General features: G+C 42.3%; 1 protein-coding gene across 1 annotated transcript in view; it reads left to right on the top strand.

Moving 5' to 3' along the window:
• The first annotated feature begins 271 nt into the window (after positions 1 to 271).
• Positions 272 to 24,711, top strand: part of dhx33 (DEAH (Asp-Glu-Ala-His) box polypeptide 33) — a 64,770-nt gene continuing 40,330 nt past the window's right edge. The window contains exons 1-5 of the mRNA XM_073053858.1: positions 272 to 490; positions 7,073 to 7,233; positions 15,098 to 15,325; positions 16,062 to 16,232; positions 23,177 to 23,362. Of these exons, the coding sequence (XP_072909959.1) occupies positions 313 to 490; positions 7,073 to 7,233; positions 15,098 to 15,325; positions 16,062 to 16,232; positions 23,177 to 23,362 (924 nt within the window). The 5' untranslated portion in view covers positions 272 to 312. The remainder of the gene's footprint in view (positions 491 to 7,072; positions 7,234 to 15,097; positions 15,326 to 16,061; positions 16,233 to 23,176; positions 23,363 to 24,711) is intronic.

Below are 24,711 nucleotides of genomic sequence, written 5' to 3'. Positions count from 1 at the left end.
TGTCAATCTAGGCAGCTACGGACTTCGACAAAGCAGTTCCTCGTCCTGGTATTAACATTGTACTGCCCCTTTACATTTGCTCTGTCAAGGTACGTTTGACCAGACTGGAATCCCACTATTAATCCCTGACTAACTCAGCGCAGCAAGTATATACTAGTTTACCAGTGGGACCCAGCGAGTCAGTGGTGCGAACAGCACTTCCGGGATGGTTGAATGTGATCGCAGGATAATGACGCAATCAGCTGCAGTGAGCACATGTGGAAATACTGTCGGCGCGGTCTTTGACGCGTTTCCGGTATCTCCGGCGGTCCGATGGAGCCCCGGCCCCCGCCGGCAAAACGGTTGAGGACGTCGTCGGTGGGGGGCGGCTACAGGAGGAACTATGTGTTCGCTCACAATATGGAGCAGCAGCGTATGGATCTGCCTATTTATCGGGCCCGGGCCAAGCTCATCGGCCAGCTCCGTCATTTGGATACCGCCATCATTATAGGTGGGTCAGCGCGTCAACCCCCCTCCTACACACGCACACGCCTGTCCCAGGGGCCTGCTGTCACCCACACTACCTAATGCCCCCACCCCGGAGCCGGCCCAGGTGGACGTTGTAACCCCCCCCCCAATATCTCTCCTACCCTTCCTCTCACTCTCCTTCAGCCGCCTCCACCCTTCCTCGAGGTATAGGTAGTTTAAGTCTCAAAAGCACATGAAGGTAAGGAGGTTATGACAGGTAACTGCGTGGCTGTTGGTGTGGGAGCAGGATCTCAGATTTGTAACAGCTATTACCTGCTTAAAAGGATGGTTTGTACCTGAACTCGAGGGATCAATATCCTTGTGGGCAGGTTTACGGGAGCTATTGGGGAGGGTTTGAACTAGGTTATCAGGGGAATGGGAATCAGTGTGATAGTCCAGTTGGTGTAAAGGTAGATGCAATGTGCAGAGATCCTGAGGAAGGATAGGCAGTGAATAGAGGATAAATACATTTAGTTGGATGGATTCAAATGTGTTTGATGTGAGAGGTGTTAAAAATGATGAACATTTATGTTAGAACAGTGCCACAAGAAAACAGCATTCATCATCAAAGATCCTCACCATCCAGTCCATGCTCTCTTCTCTACAATCAGACAGGATGTACCACACCATCAGGTTTAAGAACAGTTATAACCAATCCAACAATCAGCAGGCTCCTGAACCGGTGTGGATAACTTCAAAATCCACTCTTATGAACTGATTCTACAACCTACTGACCAATGTTCCCTCTAATGTTTAGTAGTCAGTGTGCGCAAAAATCTTACGTTGTGCAATTTTTTTTTCCTGTGACAAAAGTATGTGCACACTGAATGCACACAAAGCACAGTATTTGTAGGTTTACAAAATATTTGACATAAAACTGAACAGAATAACAACAAAATAACATACATACAGTATTTAAATCACTCAGTTATTTTTCTCTCTCCTGTCTTTGGCATTTCAATAAGTATAATTATTAATTACTGCATTATTTTAGGTAACTAACCTTTTGTGCACACATTAATTTCCTTTGTGCGCGCACAGCTTAGAGGGAACATAGCTGCTGACTAACTTGCAAGGACTCTTCACAGCTTATGTCTTAATGTTAATTTTATTTGCAGTTTGTCTTACAAATTGTTTTTTTGCCACCTTTTGTTCCATGAATAGTTTTTTGTAAAATTCTATTGTATTTTTTCCTGTAAATATTTGCAAGAAAATGTGTCTCAAGATAGTATATGGTAACATATATGTGTAAATAATAATATATTTACTTTGATCTTTGAACCTAGAGTATGGATCAGTACATGGAATTACGATGTTGTGGCCATTATAGGGACTTGTTTGTTGCAGAATTTAACGAGGTTGTTATCACAGGTGGCTTCAACTTCCCAAATATTGATTGGTACCTCCTTAGTGCAAAAAGTTCAGATGGGGCAGAATTTACTAGGTGTGTTCAAGGAGTCCTGACACAGTATGTGGACAGGCCATACTAAATCTAGTACTAAGTAATGAACCTGGTCAGATGACTGAGCTCTCAATGGACGAGCATTTTAGAGATAGTGACCAAAGCTCTCAGACCTTCAGCATAGCTAGGGATGGGGGCAGACAATATAGTTAAGTATTTAATTGGGGACGGTTAATTACGATGGTATTAAGCAGGAACTTGGGAGCGTGAAGTGTAACTCACGTCCTCTGGGAAATGCATGGCAGAAATGTGGAGGTTGTTTAGGGATGCATGGGATTCTGGATGTTTGTCCCACTGAGACAGGGGAAAGATGCCAGGGTGAAGGAATCATGGTTGACATGAGAGGTTGAACATTTAGTTAAAAGGAAGAAGGAAGCATACTTGGCATTTAGGAAATAAGGAACTGACAGGGCTCTTGAGAGCTATAAGGTAGCCAGGAAGGAGCTTGGGAGAGCTGAAGCGGGGCATGTGAAAGTTCTTGCCAAATAGGTTTAAGAAAAATCCTAAGGCATTCCACACATATGTGAGGAACATAATTATGATCAGAGTAAGGATCAGACCAATCGGATAAAAGGGGAAGAATGCCTTATTTAATATTTAGCTTCCGTATTCAATGGAGAGAGGCACTTTAAAGTATGTGAAATCATCTAATGTGATGGGCAATACAGTGGTTAAGAAAGAGATTCCGAGAAGCATTAGGATAGATAAGTCCCTGGGTTTGAATAAGATATACTAGCATTAATATGGGAAATGAGGGAGGAGATTCTGGGGTGTTGAACCATCATGCTCCCTGGCCACAGAAGTACTCCTAGATGATTGAAGGATGGCAAATACATTTTTGTTATTCAAGAAAGGTAATAGGGTAATCCTGCGAATGATAAGTCAGTGTGTTAGGGATAGATGTACAAGCACTTGGAGAAGCATAGTCTTATTGGAGATGTCAGCATGGCATTGTGATGGAGAGATCATGTCAAATTAGTCTAATTGAGTTTTCTGAAGCAGTGGAGGCTACTTCAGTAAATATCAGGTTGGATAGATTTTTGCATAGTAGGGGAATTGAGTGTTATGGGGAAAAGACAGGTAGGTGGAGATGAGTCCATGGTCAGATCAGCCACGATCTTATTGAATGGCAGAGCAGGTTTGACAGGCTGAATGACTGACTCCTGCTCCTATTTCTTTTGTTTCTTATGAGGCAAAGCAACAAGTTGAAGTAGAGTGGTGAATGCAGGGCAGTGTATGACATTTGACGAGGTTCCTCATTCAGGAAGAAAGGTAAACTTTCTACACGGTGCAGGCTGGTTGCAGCGTGCCGTGTATGTGTTCAGTCGAGGCAGCGAGGCTGAGCCCGAAGCCTAGAGCAGGAAATGAGCCATTGCTGGAGTGGACTTGGAGGTGATTCGATGTGGCAGAGTGAGGAAAGACCCGAGGATTGACCTATTTAAATGCTGGGCCGAATTGGAATAGTCGGGTATGAGCCGAGTCAAAGTGGCAGGGCCCAAAACAAAGAAACCCAATAGATCCCAATAAAAAAAAGAGGGCCCAATGTGCAAAAAAACAAATGGTGCAAACAATATAAGTAAGCAAATAACATTCAGGACTGAAGTTCATGGAAGTGAGTTCTCAGCTACGAAGTCAATCATAGTCGACCCAGGAGCCTGTTAGTTGCAGGCCGCAGCCTCATTTCAGCGCAGCAGTAGGTAAACCTTGCAGAGCACTGAGCTAAATACCGGTCCACCCGATCAAACCTCAGGTATTTCCTCACTCTCGTGCCTGGGCCCAGGCCCTGCCACCTCTACTGTCTCGCCTCTGCTTGCCTCACCTCAGTTATGGCCCATCGAATCGCCTCCAAGTCCACTCCAGCATTGACCAATATTGATTCATTCCCCACTCTCAGGCCTGGGCCCTGCCACCTCTATTTGGCCCGTAGACACCACCTTCTAGACTTCAGTTCACACCGCAAAAATGCCAGGTTGTATGGGTGCTTCAAAAGCTCAACTCCCACAGAGAAGTTACAGGCGGTTGTTGCAATAATCGTTTTCAGGAAAAAGTGTGATAATAAAGTAGTTAGCCATTTAATTTGTTTTGTTTGCCATTGGTAAGTAGTCACTGTCCTTCACCAGCGCCATTAGCTTAATGCTTCGTGAGGTTTACTTGTCTCTGCACTGAGCTGAGGCTGTGGCCTGCAATTAATTAGCTTCTGGATCAGCTGCAGTGACGATTGGCTTCGTGGCTGTGCAGTCACTTTAGTGAACTTCAGTTCTGGATGCTATTTCCATATTATATTTGATTTTTTTCTGCACATTGTGTTTGATCGTCTTTTTTATTTTATTGGGTTCTGTTGGGTTTCTGTTCTGTTTGGCTGCCTGTAAGGAGACAAATCTCAAAGTTGTATATAGTATACATACTTCAATAATGAATGTACTTTGAACTTTGGATTCAAAATAGGCTTGCCCACAAAAAGTAGAGGGAGTGTATTCTCCCTGGAGGTCAGTGACTAGTGATCCGTTCCTGGATTTCTGCTCTTTGTAATACTTTATAAATAACTTGGATGAGGAAGTGGAGGTGTAGTTTTGTAAGATTACAGGTGACATAAAGGTTGCAGGTATAAATATGTAGAAAGTTGTCAGAGACATTAAAATATTGATAGGATGCAGCACTGATCGGGGAAGTGTCAGATGGAGGTGAATCTAGAGAAGTATGAAGTGATACACTCTGGAAGATCAAACTTGATCTTGGTCAATGGCAGAGTTCTGAGCAGTGTTGAGGAACAGAGTGATCTTGGGGTCTGAGTCCATAGATCCCTCAAAGTTGTTGCATTAGTTGATAGGATGGTTAAAAAGGCCCGTGGAGTGTTGGCCTTCATCGGTCGGGGCAAAGAGTTCAGGAGCCGTGAGGTGTTGTTACAGCTCCATAAAACCGGTTAGAATACATTTGGAGTTCCGTTTGGTCCCCTCAATATAGGAAGGATGTGGAAGTTTTAGAGAGGGTGAAGAGGAGATTTACTAGAATGCTGACATGATTAGAGAGTATGTCTTAAGGCTGGGTGAGCTAGGGCTTTTCTCCTTGCAGTGAAGGATGATGAAGATGATTAGTAAAGGTGTGCAAAATTGAGGGGCACGGATAGAATAGACAGCCAGCAACTTTATCCCTGGTCCAATAGACAATACCAAATGGCATCTATTTCATATGAATGGAGGACAGTTTAGGGAAGATGTTAGAGGTAGTGTTGGCATGCACAGCTGGGGTGATGATAGAGGCAGATACATTAGGGACATTTTAAAAGACTCTTAGTCACATGGATATAAGAAATAGAGGGTTATGGACTATGTAAGAGGGAAGGTTGTGGTGTAGATGTATATTGGTTGACACAGCATTGTGGGCCAAAGGCACAATATTGTGTTATACTGTTCTATATCAGTTTTCATTCTCTGAGAAACAGCCATTAAATTTGTAACCAAAATATCCATTTTACACACAGTATCAAATAAGTCAAAGTGAGTAAATGGTGAAATATGCGGCTTTAGATATTGTACTCTGCATTTCTGTTTTGTTTTTTTTTTAAATTTTTTTTATTAGTTTTTCAAAACATTTTACAAAATTAAAAACCCCAAATCCCAATGAGGAGCATTAATACAGAGCAAGGTTAAGCATACAATAACAATATGCTACAGAGGAAGAGAATTTAACAAAAAAGCACCTAAATTAAAGACAAGTGGGCTTAGTGTCCTCCCCAAACCCCACAACACAAGAAAAAAACAACAACAACTCCAGACCAACCACCACACAATATAGAGAGTATAAGTCAGGACAGTCAAACTCCCAGACTGTGAATACACTTAGCAACAGAGGATAATAATGCCTACTACCAGAAAAAAAGGGGAGCTGAAAGCAAGGGACCGAAAAGAAAAAAAAAACCCTAGTCAAGAGGAAGGTTATGAAAGTACTCGATAAAAGGCCCCCAGATCTTATGGAACTTTAAATCCGAATTGAGAACTGAATAATGAATTTTTTCGAGGTCCAAGCAGGCCATAATGTCGTTAAGCCATTGCGCATGAGTGGGCGGGGCAACATCTCTCCATCTAAGGAGGATCAAGCGTCTCGCCAGGAGAGAGGCAAAGGATAGTATTCGGCATTTGGTCGGACCCAGACATAAATCTGTCTCGCCCCAAAAACCGAACAGAGCAATTAAGGGGTTAGGTTCTAGGTGCTGATTCAGAATACCCGATAGTGTAGTGAAGACATCTTTCCAGAATTTCTCCAAGCTAGGACAGAACCAGTACATATGGATGAGAGAGGCCACGCCCCTCTTGCATTTATCACAGAGCGGACTAATGCCAGGGTAGAATCGAGATAGTTTAGATTTAGACATATGGGCTCTATGAACAATCTTAAACTGTAAGAGACAATGGCGAGCACAAAGAGAGGTTGAGTTAACCGATTTGAGAACTGAGTCCTGGCTCTCCTCGGATAAGGAGATATTTAAATCCTGTTCCCAGGCCATTTTAATTTTATCCACAGGGGCCTGTCGTAAGGCTGCTAGTTTATCTTGGATCATTGAAATTAAACCTTTACCTAGTGGATTAATGGAGAGAAATAGGTCCATAGCATTTTTCGCAGGCATTTCAGGAAAGTTAGGAATTAAAGGAGCAGTAAAGTGTCGGATTTGGAGATATCTGAAAAAGTGAGCGTTAGGCAGGTTGGACTTAACAGAGAGCTGCTGAAAAGAAGTGAAGCGGTTATCAATGAAGAGATCTTCAAAATGTCTAATGCCCTTCCTGTACCAAACATGGAATGCTGAATCGAACGTGGTAGGTAAAAAAAGGTGATTATGTGCATTTCTGTTTTAATGTTTTGATATGTCAGGTACTGTACTGATCCTTTCAGTAGGGATGAACTCTACAGATTGATTGAAAATGCTGCTGGGGTCTTGACCTGTAGAATTGGAATTTGCTATTTCAATTTGAATAGATTTTCTCCTCTGTTTCCAGGGGTCATTTGTGAAAGAATTTTGATGATAATGCTTCATCAAAGTCAGTTAATTTTGTATTATTTTAATACAAATCAAATTATAATTTTACATTTAATTAAATTTACAAATTTTAGGGGAAACAGGTTCTGGGAAGACGACACAGATACCTCAGTATCTTTATGAAGCTAGCATCGGAGGGCATGGTGTCATTGCCATTACACAGCCTAGGCGAGTGGCAGCAATTTCACTTGCAGCAAGAGTCTCGGAGGAAAAGAAAACGGAATTGGGCACATTGGTAAGGATGAATTTATTTCTTCACTTTGACTGTGATGTCAGTAACAAGACAGCATTTATTGCCCTTGAAGGTGAACAGTCCTGAAGGACATTGTCTTATAGTGACAGTCTGCAGCAACTATAAAACGACAGTGAGCTTGTCCAAGCCAGTGAGGATTGCAGTGTTAAAGTTATGTTGTTCTTGGGCTCTGCTTGTCTTTGTCAGTTTAAAATCATAACGTTTGCAACTCAGAAGGCCATATGCTTATAGTTTGTGTTTCAGCTCTGCAAGTACACATCTACATAGCATTTTCTAATTCTTGATAATTACAGAAGGTAATTGAGTTCTGCTGATGTTATTTTTTAAGAAAAAGAATGCACAGTAGTTCAAGGTAATTACTGACCTACTTTGGTGGTGAGCAAACTATTACAAAACATTCAGGAGCACATTTTCATTTAAAAGGCATCAATGAATCATGTACATTCAACATAAGGTGTATGTGCAACCAATTTAGCCTTTTTCTTACAGTGATGTTCCCTCCCTGGATCTTTAATAAGGCTTTGATAAAATTTCAGACTGGTTAGGAGAGTTAAAGACTCATCAGATCCAAAATCAGGAGCAGGAAACAATCTGTCAGGCTTTGTGACTGAAAAGCTGTTTCCTGTAGGTTCTCCGTTGTCCGGCACTAGCCCTCCTGTTTTCTGGTGTTTTAGTTATTTATTTTTAAGTAGTCCTTTAAGAAATATGCAGCTGATCATGAGGAAGTAAGTTGAATCGTGCTGAATGATGACCAGAGTGAACTGAGCAGATTAGAACTGTGATGGAACGTATTACTGGAGGGGAAATGAGCCGAAGGAAATGCAACAAAGAGTGAATGCTTTTAGGATTCATTTTCATGAAGCAGTCATTGCTGGTAAAGGCAGTGTTCATTACCAATCTTTAATCAAGAAAATGATAGTGAGCTGCTATCTCAAGCTGCTTCCACGATGGAAGGTCCTGAATTTACAGACAGCAACGATAACGGGCTGGCAAAAGATTTGCTGTTGCTCATTGTCTGTGATTTGGAGGAGAACCTCCAGGTGACGGTGTTCTTATGAACCAGTTCTTGCTCTTATTGTTGCATAAATGTTTAAGCTGGGGTGGGTACTGTTGGACTAAACTTGGTAAGTGACTGCAATGTGTTTTGTAGAATCCCACACTGTAGTCACAGTGCACTTGTGGATGTGGTGGCAAATCAGGCATTCTGTTGTGGAGTCAAGCTTGTTCTGTATCATTGAAATTCATTCATGGAAGCAAGTGGTGAGTTTTCTACCCGTCCATCATCTGTGCCTTGCAGGTGGTGCCTTTGGGATGTCAGAACGTAGTCACTCACAGTAGAATAACCCAGCCTATGGCCTGCTCTTATAGTTACAGTAGTTATGTTTGTGGTCCAGTTGAGATTCTGGTCTATGGTGACCCTCTAATTTCTGATGATTTGGGAGTTAACATTCAATGTGAAGGACAAGTGGTTAGACTGTCTCGTTGGACAAGGTTATTGCCAGACTCCCTTGTGACTCAAATGTTTCCTGCCCCTCATCAGGCCTGGAATTCTTTGGTGGAGGAATCATGAATGGAACTGAATGTTGTGCTAATGCCTGTGAATGTTCCTCTGTCAACAAAAACATATGGTACGGGTGGTTAAGAACATATAATTTAGCACAGCATAGGCCCTTCAGATCACATTTCCCTGAGTACATCTGTTCCCAAGTTCCTGCCTAATATCATCATAATTCACCCTCTCCAAGTTACATGCTTTTTCATACCGTTTGCTCTTAGGAAGTTTTACTCATTGTCTCCAATGGTGGACAGAATGTTTTATTTTTTATTTCGTTCTAGTACGTAAAAGGAAACATAGTGATGTTATTAGAGAACAGTATAAGATTTTTATCACAGCTGGAGTCACCACATTGTAGAAAAGATTTGGTAACCCTTGGAGGCTAATGAAGACAAAGATGGTGATGGATGTGGCAAATTGTTCAAAACTGCTCTTGTGCAGATCTAATTACCTTTGTTATAATTATTCTGTTCTTTTAAATTTAAAGTCTATGACTGTAAAAATTTGTAAATAATACACCAGCTTACTCTTGATTTCTCAATATACCTCATCAACTTTATTTGGAGATAATTAAAATGTATAAAAAGACAAATGGAGTAACAAAGTATGTATTTAAATGAAATACAGAACAAATTAGAACCCTACCAATAGTACTACAGTACCTTAAAAACTTTTTTTTTGTTCCTAATAGTTATCAATGGAGAAATTCATCTAGTGTATGCAATGAGCAAAATCAGTGCAGACACCTAATGGACTGCCTTTAATTTCGATGATTGCATCCTCCAAATCTTCATTTTCATTGTAACATTCAAGATAACGTTGATACAGACAGACAGACATACTTTATTGATCCTGAGGGAAATTGGGTTTCGTTACAGCTGCACCAACCAAGAATAGTGAAGAAATATAGCAATATAAAACCATAAATAATTAAATAATAATAAGTTAATCATGCCAAGTGGAAATAAGTCCAGGACCAGCCTATTGGCTCAGGGTGTCTGACACTCCGAGGGAGGAGTTGTAAAGTTTGATGGCCACAGGTAGGAATGACTTCCTATGAAGCTCAGTGTTACATCTCGGTGGAATGAGTCTCTGGCTGAATGTACTCCTGTGCCTAACCAGTACATTATGGAGTGGATGGGAGTCATTGTCCAAGATGGCATGCAACTTGGACAGCATCCTCTTTTCAGACACCACAGTCAGAGAGTCCAGTTCCACCCCCACAACATCACTGGCCTTACGAATAAGCTTGTTGATTCTGTTGGTGTCTGCTACCCTCAGCCTGCTGCCCCAGCACACAACAGCAAACATGATAGCACTGGCCACCACAGACTCGTAGAACATCCTCAGCATCGTTCGGCAGATGTTAAAGGACCTCAGTCTCCTCAGGAAATGGAGACGGCTTTGACTTGTAGACAGTCTCAGTGTTCTTTGATCAGTCCAGTTTATTGTCCATTCATATCCCCAGGTATTTGTAATCCTTCACCATGTCCACACTGACCCCTTGGATGGGAACAGGGGTCACCGGTGCCTTAGCCCTCCACAGGTCCACCACCAGCTCCTTAGTCTTTTTCACATTAAGCTGCAGATGATTCTGCTCGCACCATGTGACAAAGTTTCCCACCGTAGCCCTGTACTCAGCCTCATTTCCCTTGCTGATGCATCCAACTATGGCAGAGTCATCAGAAAACTTCTGAAGATGGCAAGACTCTGTGCAGTAGTTGAAGTCTGAGGTGTAGATGGTGAAGAGAAAGGGAGACAGGACAGTCCCCTGTGGAGCCCCAGTGCTGCTGACCACTCTGTCTGACACACAGTGTTGCAAGCGCACGTACTGTGGTCTGCCAGTCAGGTAATCAATAATCCATGACACCAGGGAAGCATCCACCTGCATCACCTTCAAACTTTTCATTGTTCCTGAATTAGTTGAAGTAGTGAAATTGTTTTGTTTCCTTTCCTGGCCATTTTTGGTATCTCCAAGCCTGAATGCTTAAAATTACAGTGAGCAAACCAGTTCAGAATTGTCTTACTGCTTATTTCTCATCAACGTATCAAACACAAAAACAGGCGACTGATGCTATTTAAAGACTATTTGCTCTAAGCACAGTATAATATCTAATGGCCACACAAGTGCGCATGACTGATGCTAGTTAGAACCTGTTCAGCAAGTCTCTGGTCTTAATTAAGCAGCATACTGTCCCAAATAAACAAAGGGAATACAGCCTATTTTCCAGAGTTGCTCCAAATAACAGGCTGGCCCAATTAACCAGAATCCACTGTATTAGGAATTTGCTGTGGTGTATTGGTCAGGGCATGACATGCAAAATAAAAACAATATTCAGCAATTATAAAGAATAAAGAATTATATAAAAATAAAACTAGAAACTAAAGAATGGATGTGGAATAAAATATGCATAGCTCCATAAATACCAGCATGTGTTTACATGTAAATAGCATTATAGAAAAAGCAATTAATAATTAGAAGGGGGTTTATATGGGCTAACAGAATGGCTGATCAGATTAATTGCTTCAGGATGAAACTTTTAAGATGGTGTGAATTTTTTCCTGTAATGCTTTCCAAAAGGGAGCTTTTGAAGAAGGCAGTTTGCATGGTGGGTAGTGTCCATATTGTTTTCTCCCCCTGCCCACTTCTTTGTCCTGGACATAAATCCTGCAGTTTTGGTAGACTGGAACCAATGACTGTTTCTCCTGACTTAACAGATTACTGTAGTATTTCGATATTGCGAGAGGATGCTGCACCAAACTAGACAGTAAGGGCTGAAGATATTCTCTACGATGGCAGTATAGATACTGCGGAGGATGGAATTTTACCAAATGCCACAACAAGTACATCGTTTGCTGAGCCTTTCTGCTGCTAAAGGAGATGTGGTTTCCCCACCTGAGGCCCTGCGAAATAATGATGCCCAGGAACCTGAACTGTTGATGATGAGTGGATGCAGAGGAGACACATTTCTCTTGGTGGATGCATATATCCATGGTTTTGAGGACATTTAGCTCCAAGTTGTGACTGCACCAGGGCACTAGCCTATTTACTTCCTAGTGGTGCTTGGATTTCTCACCTCTGGAGATTAATTCAGTAACCGTGTTGTCTGCAAACTTTTTCAATTTTTCAGACGGATCACTGCAGATACTGTCATTGGTATACAGGGAAAATAGGAGATGGGAGAGGGCACACCCCTGTGGTACACCAACGCTGAGAGAGTAGGATGTGGAGATAACTGTGTGTTTGCCTGGTCTCTCACCCACATCCGGTCAGAGAGCAGATACTGTGTGTTTTCCTGGTCTCACACATCCTGTCAGAGAGCAGATACTGTGTGTCTTCCTGGTCTCACACCCACATCCTGTCAGAGAGCAGATACTGTGTGTCTTCCTGGTCTCACACCCACATCCTGTCAGAGAGCAGATACTGTGTGTTTTCCTGGTCTCACACATCCTGTCAGAGAGCAGATACTGTGTGTCTTCCTGGTCTCACACCCACATCCTGTCAGAGAGCAGATACTGTGTGTCTTCCTGGTCTCACACCCACATCCTGTCAGAGAGCAGATACTGTGTGTCTTCCTGGTCTCACACCCACATCCTGTTAGAGAGCAGATACTGTGTGTTTTCCTGGTCTCACACCCACATCCTGTCAGAGAGCAGATACTGTGTGTCTTCCTGGTCTCACACCCACATCCTGTCAGAGAGCAGATACTGTGTGTTTTCCTGGTCTCACACATCCTGTCAGAGAGCAGATACTGTGTGTTTTCCTGGTCTCACACCCACATCCTGTTAGAGAGCAGATACTGTGTGTTTTCCTGGTCTCACGCCCACATCCTGTCAGAGAGCAGATACTGTGTGTTTTCCTGGTCTCACACATCCTGTCAGAGAGCAGATACTGTGTGTTTTCCTGGTCTCACACCCGCATCCTGTCAGAGAGCAGATACTGTGTGTTTTCCTGGTCTCACACCGCCACTGGTCAGAGAGCAGATGATACTGTATTTTCACTTCCAGAGAGGAGATTTGTGTTCCCCCTCAAGATGGGACCCGGTGAATTAAATTTGGAGCGTTTTCTTTCAGAAGTTGAGGGATGATAGTGAAGGCTAAACTGAAATGAATAAAGAATCCTGACGTTTACCATGGGAGTTGGGGTGCTGTAGTATGGGATAAAGATCGGTGTCAACTGTGTCATCCACAGATCTGTTGGCTCTGTAGGTGAACTGCAGCAGATCTAGAAAATTTTGAGATATAATTTGAGAAATGACATGACCAGCCTTTCAAAAGGCTTCATTGTGATTAATGTGAGAGCATTTGGCCTGTAGTCATTGACTCGCATGATTTCTTTTTGTTTTTGGGAACCAGAATAATAACAGATTTCTTGAAACTTGCTGGAACAGTGCATAGTTTAAAAGACAAACTGAAAATGTCTGTGAAGACCGTGGAAAACTGCTTAGTGCAGTATTTAAGGGTGGCAGAGGAGATGGAGTCAGGGCTGGCAACCTTCTTGATACTTTGCTTTCTGAACAGCTTCCTCACCTCCTCTTCCTTGTGACAAAACTAACATGTAGTGCATTGGTGATGGTCTTGCTGGATAGACAATAGAGGAGTTGTTTGAAGTGTGATCAGTGAGTCAAATTTGCAGTAGAACTTGTTCAATATGTTTTGGAGGAGATGGTCATCAGGGCAGGGGGTACCACCTTTTTGTAGTTGGTAATGGATTGAATGCCTTTTCAGACTGAAGAACAGTCCTATCTGGAATGCTGGTTTTCCCATTTGACTGAATATTGGTATTTGACAGCTATGATTGCCACCCCCAGCTTGTACTTGGCCTTTTTGCCCCCCCCCCCCCCCCAATCTCCACTCTTGTAGGTATTTTCTTTCTGCAGACGCAACTGTCTAAGCTCTGTATTGAACCAGAGTTTATCATTGCTGAAGCTGGTGATTGTTTTAGTGGAGATGCAGGCACCTTCACGAAAGCTAATATAAGTGATCTGGAATCAAAGCAACCTCTTAATTTGCCTACCTGCACTATATTCTGCATTCTGCTTTTGTTTTACCCTTGTGGTACCTTAGTGTATTTATTTGGAATGATCTGTATGGATGGCATTCAAAACAAAGTTTTACTGTATCCCAGAATATGTGAAAGTAATAAACCAATTACCAGTTGTAGCTTTGAGGAAAGTTAGAGTAGTCTTGGGAAGATGAGAGAGATTCAAGATTCAAGTACTGTACATTTATTAACAAAGACTGTATAAATTACACAACCTTGAGATTTGCTTGCTCACAGGTAACTGCAAAGCAAAAAACCCGAAAGAACCGAATTAAAGAAATTTTTAAAAATAAAAATAAAAGACCAACACTTGATGCACAAGAGAGAGAAAAAAATACAAATTATGCAAACAACAACATTCTGAACCAAAATTGAGTCCTCAGATCTGAACCTTGGAGCAAACTGGAGAAAGCCCAAAGCCTTGCTTTATCAGCTCATCATATTAGCGAGCATAAAGCTCACAGCTGAGGAGAGTGAACATCACGGAGAGCGAGCGAAATCTGCTCTCGCCTCCAATCTAGGCTGGCATTTAAATTGTCCAAACAGTGTTTTGTACCTTGCACTATGACCAGATGCCGCTGCTGTGAAAGGCCCAGACCAGGCTGCCTAGCAACTCGCTCCAGATCCAGATTTCACCACTCAGGCAAAGCCACTCTCAAGCTCTTCTATCAGCTCAGCACCCAGAGTGATCCATTCTCATGCCCAGGCCAGATCTGTGGACATTGATTCTCCTCTGTTCAGGCCTCGACTTCTTTCAGCACCCAGAGCAATCCGACCTCATTCCCGGGCCAGCTGTATTGGCATCGGAACTCTATCTGCAACACACCATCTCAGCTCATCCCCAAACTCACCTCGCATCACTCACCCTCTTTACTGTTTGCAGTGATAATTTGGCACAATTTACCTCAGAAAAGTTATTTTTAGTTATTTAATGAAAATGTATTTGAAGATGGATAAAAGATTGAAACTAGAGGAGTGCAGAGTCATCAGGAATGATAGATGAAATAAAGGTTATAAATGTGGGTGATTTGAAAACAAAGATGTTCATCTGTTGGCCAACCCTTCACACCTTACTGCTAGTTTCCCAGTCTCATAGTTATTCAGTTGTAATGAGGAATGAATTTCTAAAGCAGGGACTTCATTTTGTTTTTATAGGTACTGACTGATCTGCTTTGTATTCCCAGTACTTAAACCTTGCCTTCTGATCTCCATGAATTATATTGTATTTATTGTAAATTGTCTGACAGATTGGATACACTGTGCGTTTTGAAGATCTTACATCATACAAGAGTAAAATCAAGTTTTTAACGGATGGGATGTTGCTCCGAGAGGCTATGCTGGATCCTCTGTTGCGCCATTACAGTATTGTGATTCTCGATGAGGCCCATGAAAGGACTATACAAACAGATGTTCTTTTTGGCATTGTAAAAAGTGCCCAGAAGAAGAGGAAGGAACTCAGTAAAATGCCATTGAAGGTACAAAAATTATAGTCTAACCACAGAAAGCCTCTGGAAAAAACTGAAGTATTTCCTATATTTCCACTGACCTAATCCTCCTCCTCTCACCCTCTCTCCCTCCTCTTCTTCTTCCCCCCACCCCCACCCCACTTTTGAGGTATCGTGGAATACTAGGGTAGTACTGAACATAATGGGTCCATTTTCTTGTAAAGTTTGCCAGTACTTTCAAAGCATACTTAAATCAATCTTAGTCCCTGTACTTTACCCATATTACTACACATATTTTCCTGCAACTAGTTATTTAAGTGCCATTTTGAAAGCTATTGTCTAATCTGCATCAACTACTTACATTCCAGATCCAAATCACCTAACATCCATAGCCTCTGGGGATTGATGCTTCTGCCACTGGAAAAATTGCTTTTTTATTTAAATGATTTAATTTGTTGTATCTCGCATCATCCCCTTTGCTGGAAGGAGAACAATTCCAGTCTATAAATGTAATTAGAAACCTTTATCTCTTGAATTATCCCTGCGGTCTTTCTGTAGCTTCTGAAAATGTTATTGCATTCCTACAGTGTGTTATGCTGAACTGGGTACACTTCTGGGGCCACAATAAGTTTTTATGTGTTCAATACAGCTTTCTTTGTGTTTTTGTATTTTATGTCTCTTTTCCTAAACCTTGGGGTGCTATGTAGTTTTATTCACCTTTTTTTGCCACTAAAAAGTCTCTAAGTGAGTCTTTCTTTATTACAAGGTAATTATCATGTCTGCCACAATGGATGTAGATCTCTTCTCACAGTACTTCAACCAAGCACCAGTTTTGTATCTTGAAGGGAGACAACATTCCATTCAGATCTTTTACACAAAGGAAACTCAGACTGACTACCTCCATGCCTCGCTGGTGTCAATTTTTCAGATCCACCAGGTGAGTGGATATGCGGTATTTGCTCTTTATTTGATAATGGCAAAGTGATTTGTTATTGTTTCTAATTCAACTGGATTTTGGGTCCAAATAGTTCTTCTGGCATTCATTTCTGCAGATGCATTGACTGGGTTAAATAGAATATTAGATAGCGATAACTAGGGTAGTGTCTGAGGGTAATGTCATGTACTTGGATTTCAGTCCCACAGTGATCAGAAAAGTAAAAGCCTATGGAATCCGTTAGGTAGAAGTTTTGATCAAAGTGGTTCCTGATGGAATACTGGAAATTGGAGCCAGGTCCCTTGTAGACCAATAACTGAGTATTCATTGGTGCTTTTAAATCATTTAAAGTTTGCAGGTGAGGCCAGGTTTTAAAATAAAGCGTAGGCTGTTTGGAATAGATGAGATTTTTTCCCCCACACTTGCGGAGTATTGGAACTTCAGAATTCTTCACCCAGGAAGGCTGTGAAGGCTGAATTGTTGCCTTCATTCAAAGCAGATTGATAGATTTCTGAATATTGTGGGAATCAGGTGTTAGTGCTGGTAATTGGCTGTGATACAGATTTTGGCCATGATTTGATGAATGACGGTGCAGGCAAGGGCAACCAGGTAACCTGTTATTTCATGGAGTCTTCCAGCACAGAATCATTGGCAGACCATGTACATACTGACCACTATCTATATTCCCTTTTACCACCGCTTGATCCATAACCAAGTGTTGACCTTGGATACTTCTAAACTGTTGTGGAGTTCCTGCCTCCATCACCCATTCAAGTAGTGTCTTTTACCCTCTGGGTAATTTTTAAAAATCTTTCTCAAATCTGTTTCAAATTTCTTGCCCATTACCATAAACCTCTCTCTAGTTTTAGGTACCTCAAGGTTTCTATGAATAAATTAAATTATCCGTCCCCTCTAAAAGGTCCGCCTCAGCTTCCACTATTCCAAAGAAATCAAACCCATCTAGTCTGTTCTCATGACTGAAATCCTCTCCAACAATATGCTGGAGATTCTTTGATGCATTCATATCCTTCGTAAAGTATTGCAACTAGAGTATATACATAATGTTATATAAAGCTGTACCATCATGTCCCTGCTCTTGTATTTCTGTACCCTGGCTGATGAAGGTTAAGTATTCTCTATGCTGCCTTTATTATCTTATCTACCAGAGCTGCCACCTTCAGGAATACTTGGACATGTACACTGAGGTCCCACTGTACCTCAATACACCCTGCAATCCTACCATTCATGTGTATATCAAACCATTAGTCCTTCCAAAGTGTATTGCCTTGTTGCCAGTTATCCAATTTGTTAATGTGTATAAACAAACAGTAGGCATCCAATCACAGAAACACCCATCACCATCACCATCACCATCACATACTGCCTCCTATTAGCCAGTCAATTTTCAGTCTAATTTGCCAACTTGACTTGGACCAATGTGTTTTGTTCAGGCTAGTATTACATTTGGGACCAAATCAAAGGTTTTACTAATATTCATGTAGACTGCATGCCCACATCAATTCTTTTTGGTACCTCATCCAAACATTAAATCAAATCTGTTAACACGGATCTTTCCCTAAGAGGGCCATACTATTGTTGATTAATACTGCTCCTCAAAATATTTACTTATTTCGGGGTACAGCACAGTAACAGGTCCTTCTGGCACCACCCAAATACACCCATGTGACTAATTAACTTATTAACCTGCATGTTTTTAGGATGTAAGAGGAACTGGAGCATCCGGAGGAATCCCATACAGTCACAGGAAATACCCCCATTAGGTCATCCCTCGGCCTCTCCCTCCCGGGGCAATCAAACCCAGCCTAAACAGTCCCTCCTTGTAACCAAAATGGTTAAATCCAGGCAACATTCTGCTGACCTCCCCTGAATCCTTGTCCAATAACTTCCCTATCTCTGAAGTTGGACTCACAGGCCTATAATTACCTGACAACCCTATTGCCCTTTTTGAGTAATAGTATGTTATATTTTTATTAAAGTCCCATTCATCCACCTGTAATCAAACCTTTTAGAAATAAAAGCTGACAAACATTTCCCTGTTAATTGCTTACTGTTTTTGCTGTCTGTGACTAAAGCATGTGCGGATCCTTTTGAACATTAACATTATCTAACCTCTCACCATTTAACAGAGTCTCTGCTTTTCTCTTGTAATCACCTGAAAAGATCATCTCCAATTATGTTCCATCTGCCCCACACCCAGTTTGTCCACATCCCCTGGTGCTACCTCAGCACTGTAATCACACCAACTTACGAATGGTTCAGCATGGAGAAATCATAACAGGGAGGGTAAATAAAGGAGAGCCAGTGCATGTTGTTTACTTGCATTTTTAGAAAGCTTTTGTCAAGGTGCCACATATGAGGCGGCTTAATAAGATAAGAAAAGGTTATTACAGGAAAGATTCTAGCATGGATAAAGTAGTGGCTAATTGGCAAGAGGCAAAGAATAGCTGCCAATCACTAATAGTGTTCCAAGGGGTCAGTATTGGGACAGCTTTTTTTTAACGTTACATATCAATGATTTGGATGATGGAATTAATGGCTTTTGGGCCAAGTTTATGGATGATACAAAGATAGGTGGAGGGTCAGATAGTGTTGAAGGAGCAGGGAGTCTGCAAAAGGGCAAAGACATTGGGAGAAAGAGCACAGAAGTGGCTGATGGAATATAGTGTAGGGAAGTGTATAGTCATGCACTTTGGTAGAAGGATTAAAGGCGTAGACTATTTTGTAAAAGGGAAGAACATTCAAAAAGCAGAGCTGTAAAGGGACTTGGGAGTCCTTATGCAGGATTTCCAAAGGCAGGATGAATTGCTGGTAAGAAAGGCACATGTAATGTTAGCATTCATTTCGAGAGGACTACAATATGAGCAAGGATGTAATGCTGAGGCTTTATTAGATATTGGTCAGACTGCACTTGGAGTATTGTGAGCAGTTTTAGGTGCCTATGTAAGAAAGGATGTGCTGATATTGAAGAAGGTTCAGAGGAGGTCCACAAGAATAATTCTAGAGAAAACAGTTATTGTATAAGGCGCATTTGATGGCTCTGGGCCTGTACTTCCTGGAATGATGGGGGCGTGGGTGGAGAAACTCATTGAAATGAAACTCATTTCAACTCATTGAAACATCATATATGGATATGATCCATATCCGCATCATTGAATATGGATGTGAGAGGATAAGTGAGTGAGTCTAGGTCCATATGGCACAGCTCAAAATACTGCAACATCCATTTAGAACAGATGAGGAATTTATTTAGCCTGGGAGTAGTGAATCTGTGCAATTCATTGCCACAAGCAAATGTGGAGACCAAGTTATCGGTTGTATTTAAAGCAGAAGTTGATATGTTCTTGATTAGCAAACACGAGGAAATCTGAAGGGTCTCGGCCCGAAACATCGACCGAGATGCTTCTCCCTATAGATGCTGCCTGGCCTGCTGTGTTCCACCAGCATTTTGTGTGTGTTGCATGTTCTTGATTAGTCAGGTTGTCAAAGATTATGGGGAGATGGCAGGAGAATGGGATTGAGGAGGGATAATAAATAAATAATAAACCAGCCATGATGGAATGGTGCAGCAAACTCAATGGGCTGAATGGCCTACTTCTGCTCCTATGTCTTATGGTCTTGGTTTAGTTAGCTCAGCAAACATTGAAGTATGAAATTTGACATATGACAATATTTTTCATTTATATTTACCTGACCCACAGTGCTAATCAACTTTGTATCAGCTAACCTGGAGAAGTTACCCAATCCTCTCATTGGAGATTGTTAACATCTGATTGCTGCTGCAACCACAAATGTCACCCATCTTGCTCTGTTTTCATTTCATTAATCAATCTTCAATTCACAACAGTGTTTTACCCAATACCTATACACTCATTTTTTTCATCAATCTCTGTTACCTTATTGAAGGATCCCCTGCTGCAGTTACCTGTTCCATCTGAAGTAGTTTTGACATACTTCTATATGGAATAATCAATTTGGATAAAAATGTTGCAAAGAAAGTTCATTAAATTTCTGAGAGTTTGAAACAAGTTGAGGGAAGCAGAGTGGTTTTTGATTACAATCACAGAAAAGTACAGTATAGAAACAGGCCCTTTGGCCCATCTAGTCTATGCTGAAGTTTAAACTGCTTACTCCCAATAACCTGCATTGGGACCATAGCCCCCCATACCCCTACCATTCATCTACCTATCCAAGCTTCTCTTAAACATTGAAATCGAGCTTGCATCCACCACTTGTGCTGGCAGCTCATTCCACAGTCTCATGACGGTTGAGTGCAGAAGTTTCCCCTCATGTTCCCCTTAAACTTTTCACCTTTCACCCTTAATCCATGGCTTTTAGTTGTAATCCCACCCATCCTCAGTGCAAAAAATCCTGCTTGCATTTACTCTATCTATAACCCTCATAATTTTGTATACCTCTATCAAATCTCTCCCAATCTTCCTCGTTCCAAGGAATAAAGTCCTAACTCATTCAGTCTTTCCTTATAACTCAGGTCCTCCAAACCCGGTAACATCCTTATAAGTTCCCCCTGTCCTGTCAACCTGCTAGTAGGTGACTAAAAACTGCACGTAATGCTCCAAATTAGATCTCACCAATGTCTTGTACAACTTCAACATGCATCCCATTTCCTGTACTCAGTACTTTGATTTATGAAGGCCACCGTGTCTAAAGCTTTCATTTCAACCCTATCAACCTGTGTTGCCTTCACTGTGTAAGACCTACCCTGTCTGCCTCACACTTGCCTGCATTAAATTCCATCTGCCAATTTCCCAGCTGGTCCAGATCCCTCTGCATATAGATGACAATGGCTGATCCAGCACCGGTCCCTGCACTCCACTGGTCACTGGCCTCCAGTCAGATAGGTAGCCATCTACGACCACTCTTTGGTTTCTCCCACAAAGCCAATATCTAATCCAGTTTTCTGCCTCATTTTGAATGCCGAGTGACTGAATCTTCTTGACCAATGTCCCAGATGAGGACCTTATCAAATGCCTTTCAAAAGTTCATGTAAAGAACTTTCACTGCCTTGTCTTCATCAATTTGTTTGGTAACCTTCTAGAAAAAATCTATAAGATTGGTTAGACATGACCTACCACACACAAAGCCATGCTGACTATCCCTAATCAGTCCATGTCTATCCAAATATTCATATATTTGGTCCCTTAGAATACTGGTCCCACAGCTGATGTCAGGCTCTATTTTTTTAAGAGCCTTTCTTAAAACAGCAGAACAATTTTCAGCTTTTCTCCAATCCCCCGACTCCTCAGCTACCCCTAAGGATGATTTCTACACTTGCCACAGGGTCCAAGGGAACACCTTGCCGGGCGCTGGCGAATGATCAACCCAAGTTGATCCTCTATATTCTGTATAGAGTCTGTGAAGTTGATGCCATTTTGCCTCATTTCTATAGACTCTGTGTCTGTCTCTTGAGTAAATACAAATGCAAAAACAGGGGAAAATCTGCAGATGCTAGAAATCAAATCAGCACACAAAGTGGTGAGGAACTCGACAGGCCAGGCAGCACCTTCAGCAGGACTGGTGGAAATAAAGATGAGAAGTAGATGTAAAAGTTGGGGGGAGGGGAGAGAGAAACACAAGGTGATAGGTAAAACCAGGAGGGGGAGAAATGAAGTAAAGAGCTGGGAAGTTGAGTGGGGAAAGAGGTACAGGGCTGGAGAAGGGGGAGTCTGTTAGGAAAGGACAGAAGGCCATGGAAGAAAGAAAAGGGGGAGGAGCAGCAGAGGGATATGATGGGCTGGCGAGGAGATAAGGTGAGAGAGGGAAAAAGGGATGGGGAATGGTGAAGGAGGTGGGTGGGTATTACCAGAAGTTCGAGAAAATCAATCTTCATGCCATCAGGTTGGAGGCTACACAGATGGAATATAAGGTGTTGTTCCTCTAACCTGAGTGTAGCCTCATCGTAACAGTAGAGGAGGCCATGAATTGACATGTCGGAATGGAAATGGGAAGTAGAATTAAAATGGGTGGTCTCTGGAAGATCCTGCTTGTTCTGGCAGATGGAGCATCGGTACTCGGCAAAGTGGTCTCACCAACAGGAGCGCCGGACACAGCATATGACTCCAACAGGCTCACAGGTGAAGTGCTCCCTTACCTGGAAGGACTATTTTGGTCCCTGAATGGTAGAGAAGGAGGAGACGTAGGGGCAGGTATAGCACTTGTTCTGCTTGCGAGGATAAGTGCCAGGAGGGAGAAATGGACAGGGGAGTCACATAGTCCTCATCTAATCCCTCCCACTCTGTCGCTTCTAAAACAACGGAACCCTGGAATATTGAACTGCCAGTCCTGCCCCTCCTGCAATCGTCTCACTAATGACCACAATATCATAATTCCAGGTGTTGATCCATGCTCTGAGCTCATTCGCCTTTCTTACAATACCTCTCGCATTGAAATATACGCAGCTCAGATTCTGTTAATTTCTGAGCTGATTCTAATGAAATATACAATCTGTCTCATTACCTCAGAGGTTTGCCAGCTTATGACTTGGGAAGAAATGTCTTCGCTCAGAAGGAATGTTTGTCTTTGGAATTCTGTGTCCTGAAGGAATGTAGATATTCATTTGTTGAATTTATTAAGTTTGAAATTGATAAAATTTTGGGCAGGGAGAAAGAAAAGCATTGAGAGCAGAAAAGGATTCACTGTACAAGTTCAACCACCATCTTTTAAATCATGTAGGAATCAAAGTGTCTGCTCCTGTTTATTTTCCAGCTTTTGAACCATTACTCATTGAATTTTTGCTGTCAATGAAGTTACATGAGCACCTTTTCAGGTTTTATAATGCAGGTATCCAAATTGCTTGTCCTTTCCATAGAAAATTAAATGGAATGTAGTATGGAGAAGGAATGGGCTTCCAAGGAAGGCATCTGAGACATTTTCCTCTGAATAAGTGGTGATTGTTGTTCTCCCAACAGGAAGCACAACCCTCTGACAATGTTCTAGTATTTCTGACTGGTCAGGAGGAGATTGAGGCAATGAGCAGGACATGCAAGCAAATTTCAAAGAACCTTCCACAGGGCTCCTGCCAGATGTCAGTATTTCCTCTCTATGCATCGCTCCCTCACTTGCAGCAGCTTCGAGTTTTTCAACCAGGAAAGAAGGTAATTTTTTGAAAAAATCTAATAATTGTTTATTTTAAATTAGCATTTTGTTTAAGATGACATGTTGTTGAGTATATTAGTCTGCGTTTATTGGCATTTGACGCATAGCCAAATGTGATTTAGCCCTGTTCGCTGTTTTCCTTTGGCATTAGTATGTAGGGTGATTTCAGTGGGCACCACAGTAGCTAAGTGGTTAGTGTGACACTCTTACATCCCGGAGCATTCCAGAGTTTGGAATTCGATGCTCCTGTTTCCTTCCCCAGTCCAAAGACATTGGACGATATCACCTGACTGTGAGGGTGATGCCTCCCTCCCAGATGCGCTGAATAACTTCTACACCATTTTGAGGCGGAAAGTGACGTGGCGGCGAGGAAGTCCACCCCTCCTACAAATGACCAGGTGCTGTGTGTCACCATGGCTAATGTGAGAAGAACCCTGTGCAGGGTCAACCCACGGAAGGCTGCTGGACCAGACAACATCACTGGTAGAGTGCTCAGAGGATGTGCGGACCAGCTAGCAGATGTTCTCACTGACATCTTCAACATCTCCCTGAGCAGCGCCACCGTTCCAACGTGCTTCAAGGCCGCCACCATCGTCCCCATGCCGAAGAAATCTTCAGTGTCCTGCCTAAATGACTACCGTCCCGTTGCACTCACATCCATCAACATGAAGTGTTTTGAGAGGCTCGTCATGAGGCATATCAAGACCCTGCTGCCCCCCTCACTGGACCCCCTGCAGTTTGCGTACCATCCCAATCGCTCAACAGACGACGCCATTGCCATCACCCTCCACCTGGCCCCAACCCACCTGGACAAAAAAGACACGTACATTCGAATGCTGTTCATAGACTTCAGTTCAGCATTCAACACAATTATCCCTCAGAAACTGACTGGAAAGCTGAGCCTACTGGGCCTGAACACCTCCCTCTGCAACTGGATCCTAGACTTCCTGACTGGGAGACCTCAGTCAGTCTGGATTGGGAGCAGCATCTCCAACATCATCACAATCAGCACGGGGGCTCCCCAGGGCTGTGTGCTCAGTCCACTGCTGTTCACTCCGCTGACCCATGACTGTGTTGCAACACACAGCTCAAGCCACACCATAAAGTTCGCCGATGACACAACCGTGGTGGGTCTCATCAGCAAGAACAACGAGTCAGCTTACAGAGAGGAGGTGTAGCAGCTAATGGACTGGTGCAGAGCCAACAACCTGTCTCTTAATGTGAACAAAACAAAAGAGATGGTTGTTGGCTTCAGGAGGGCATGGAGCGACCACTCCCTGCTGAACATTGACGGCTCCTTGGTAGAGATCGTAAAGAGCACCAAATTTCTTGGTGTTCACCTGGCGGA

This window comes from Hemitrygon akajei, chromosome 8, assembly GCF_048418815.1.
Source record: "Hemitrygon akajei chromosome 8, sHemAka1.3, whole genome shotgun sequence".
In the NCBI taxonomy this organism is placed as follows: Eukaryota; Metazoa; Chordata; class Chondrichthyes; order Myliobatiformes; family Dasyatidae; genus Hemitrygon; species Hemitrygon akajei.
This window is presented reverse-complemented; position numbering and strand designations above follow the sequence as displayed.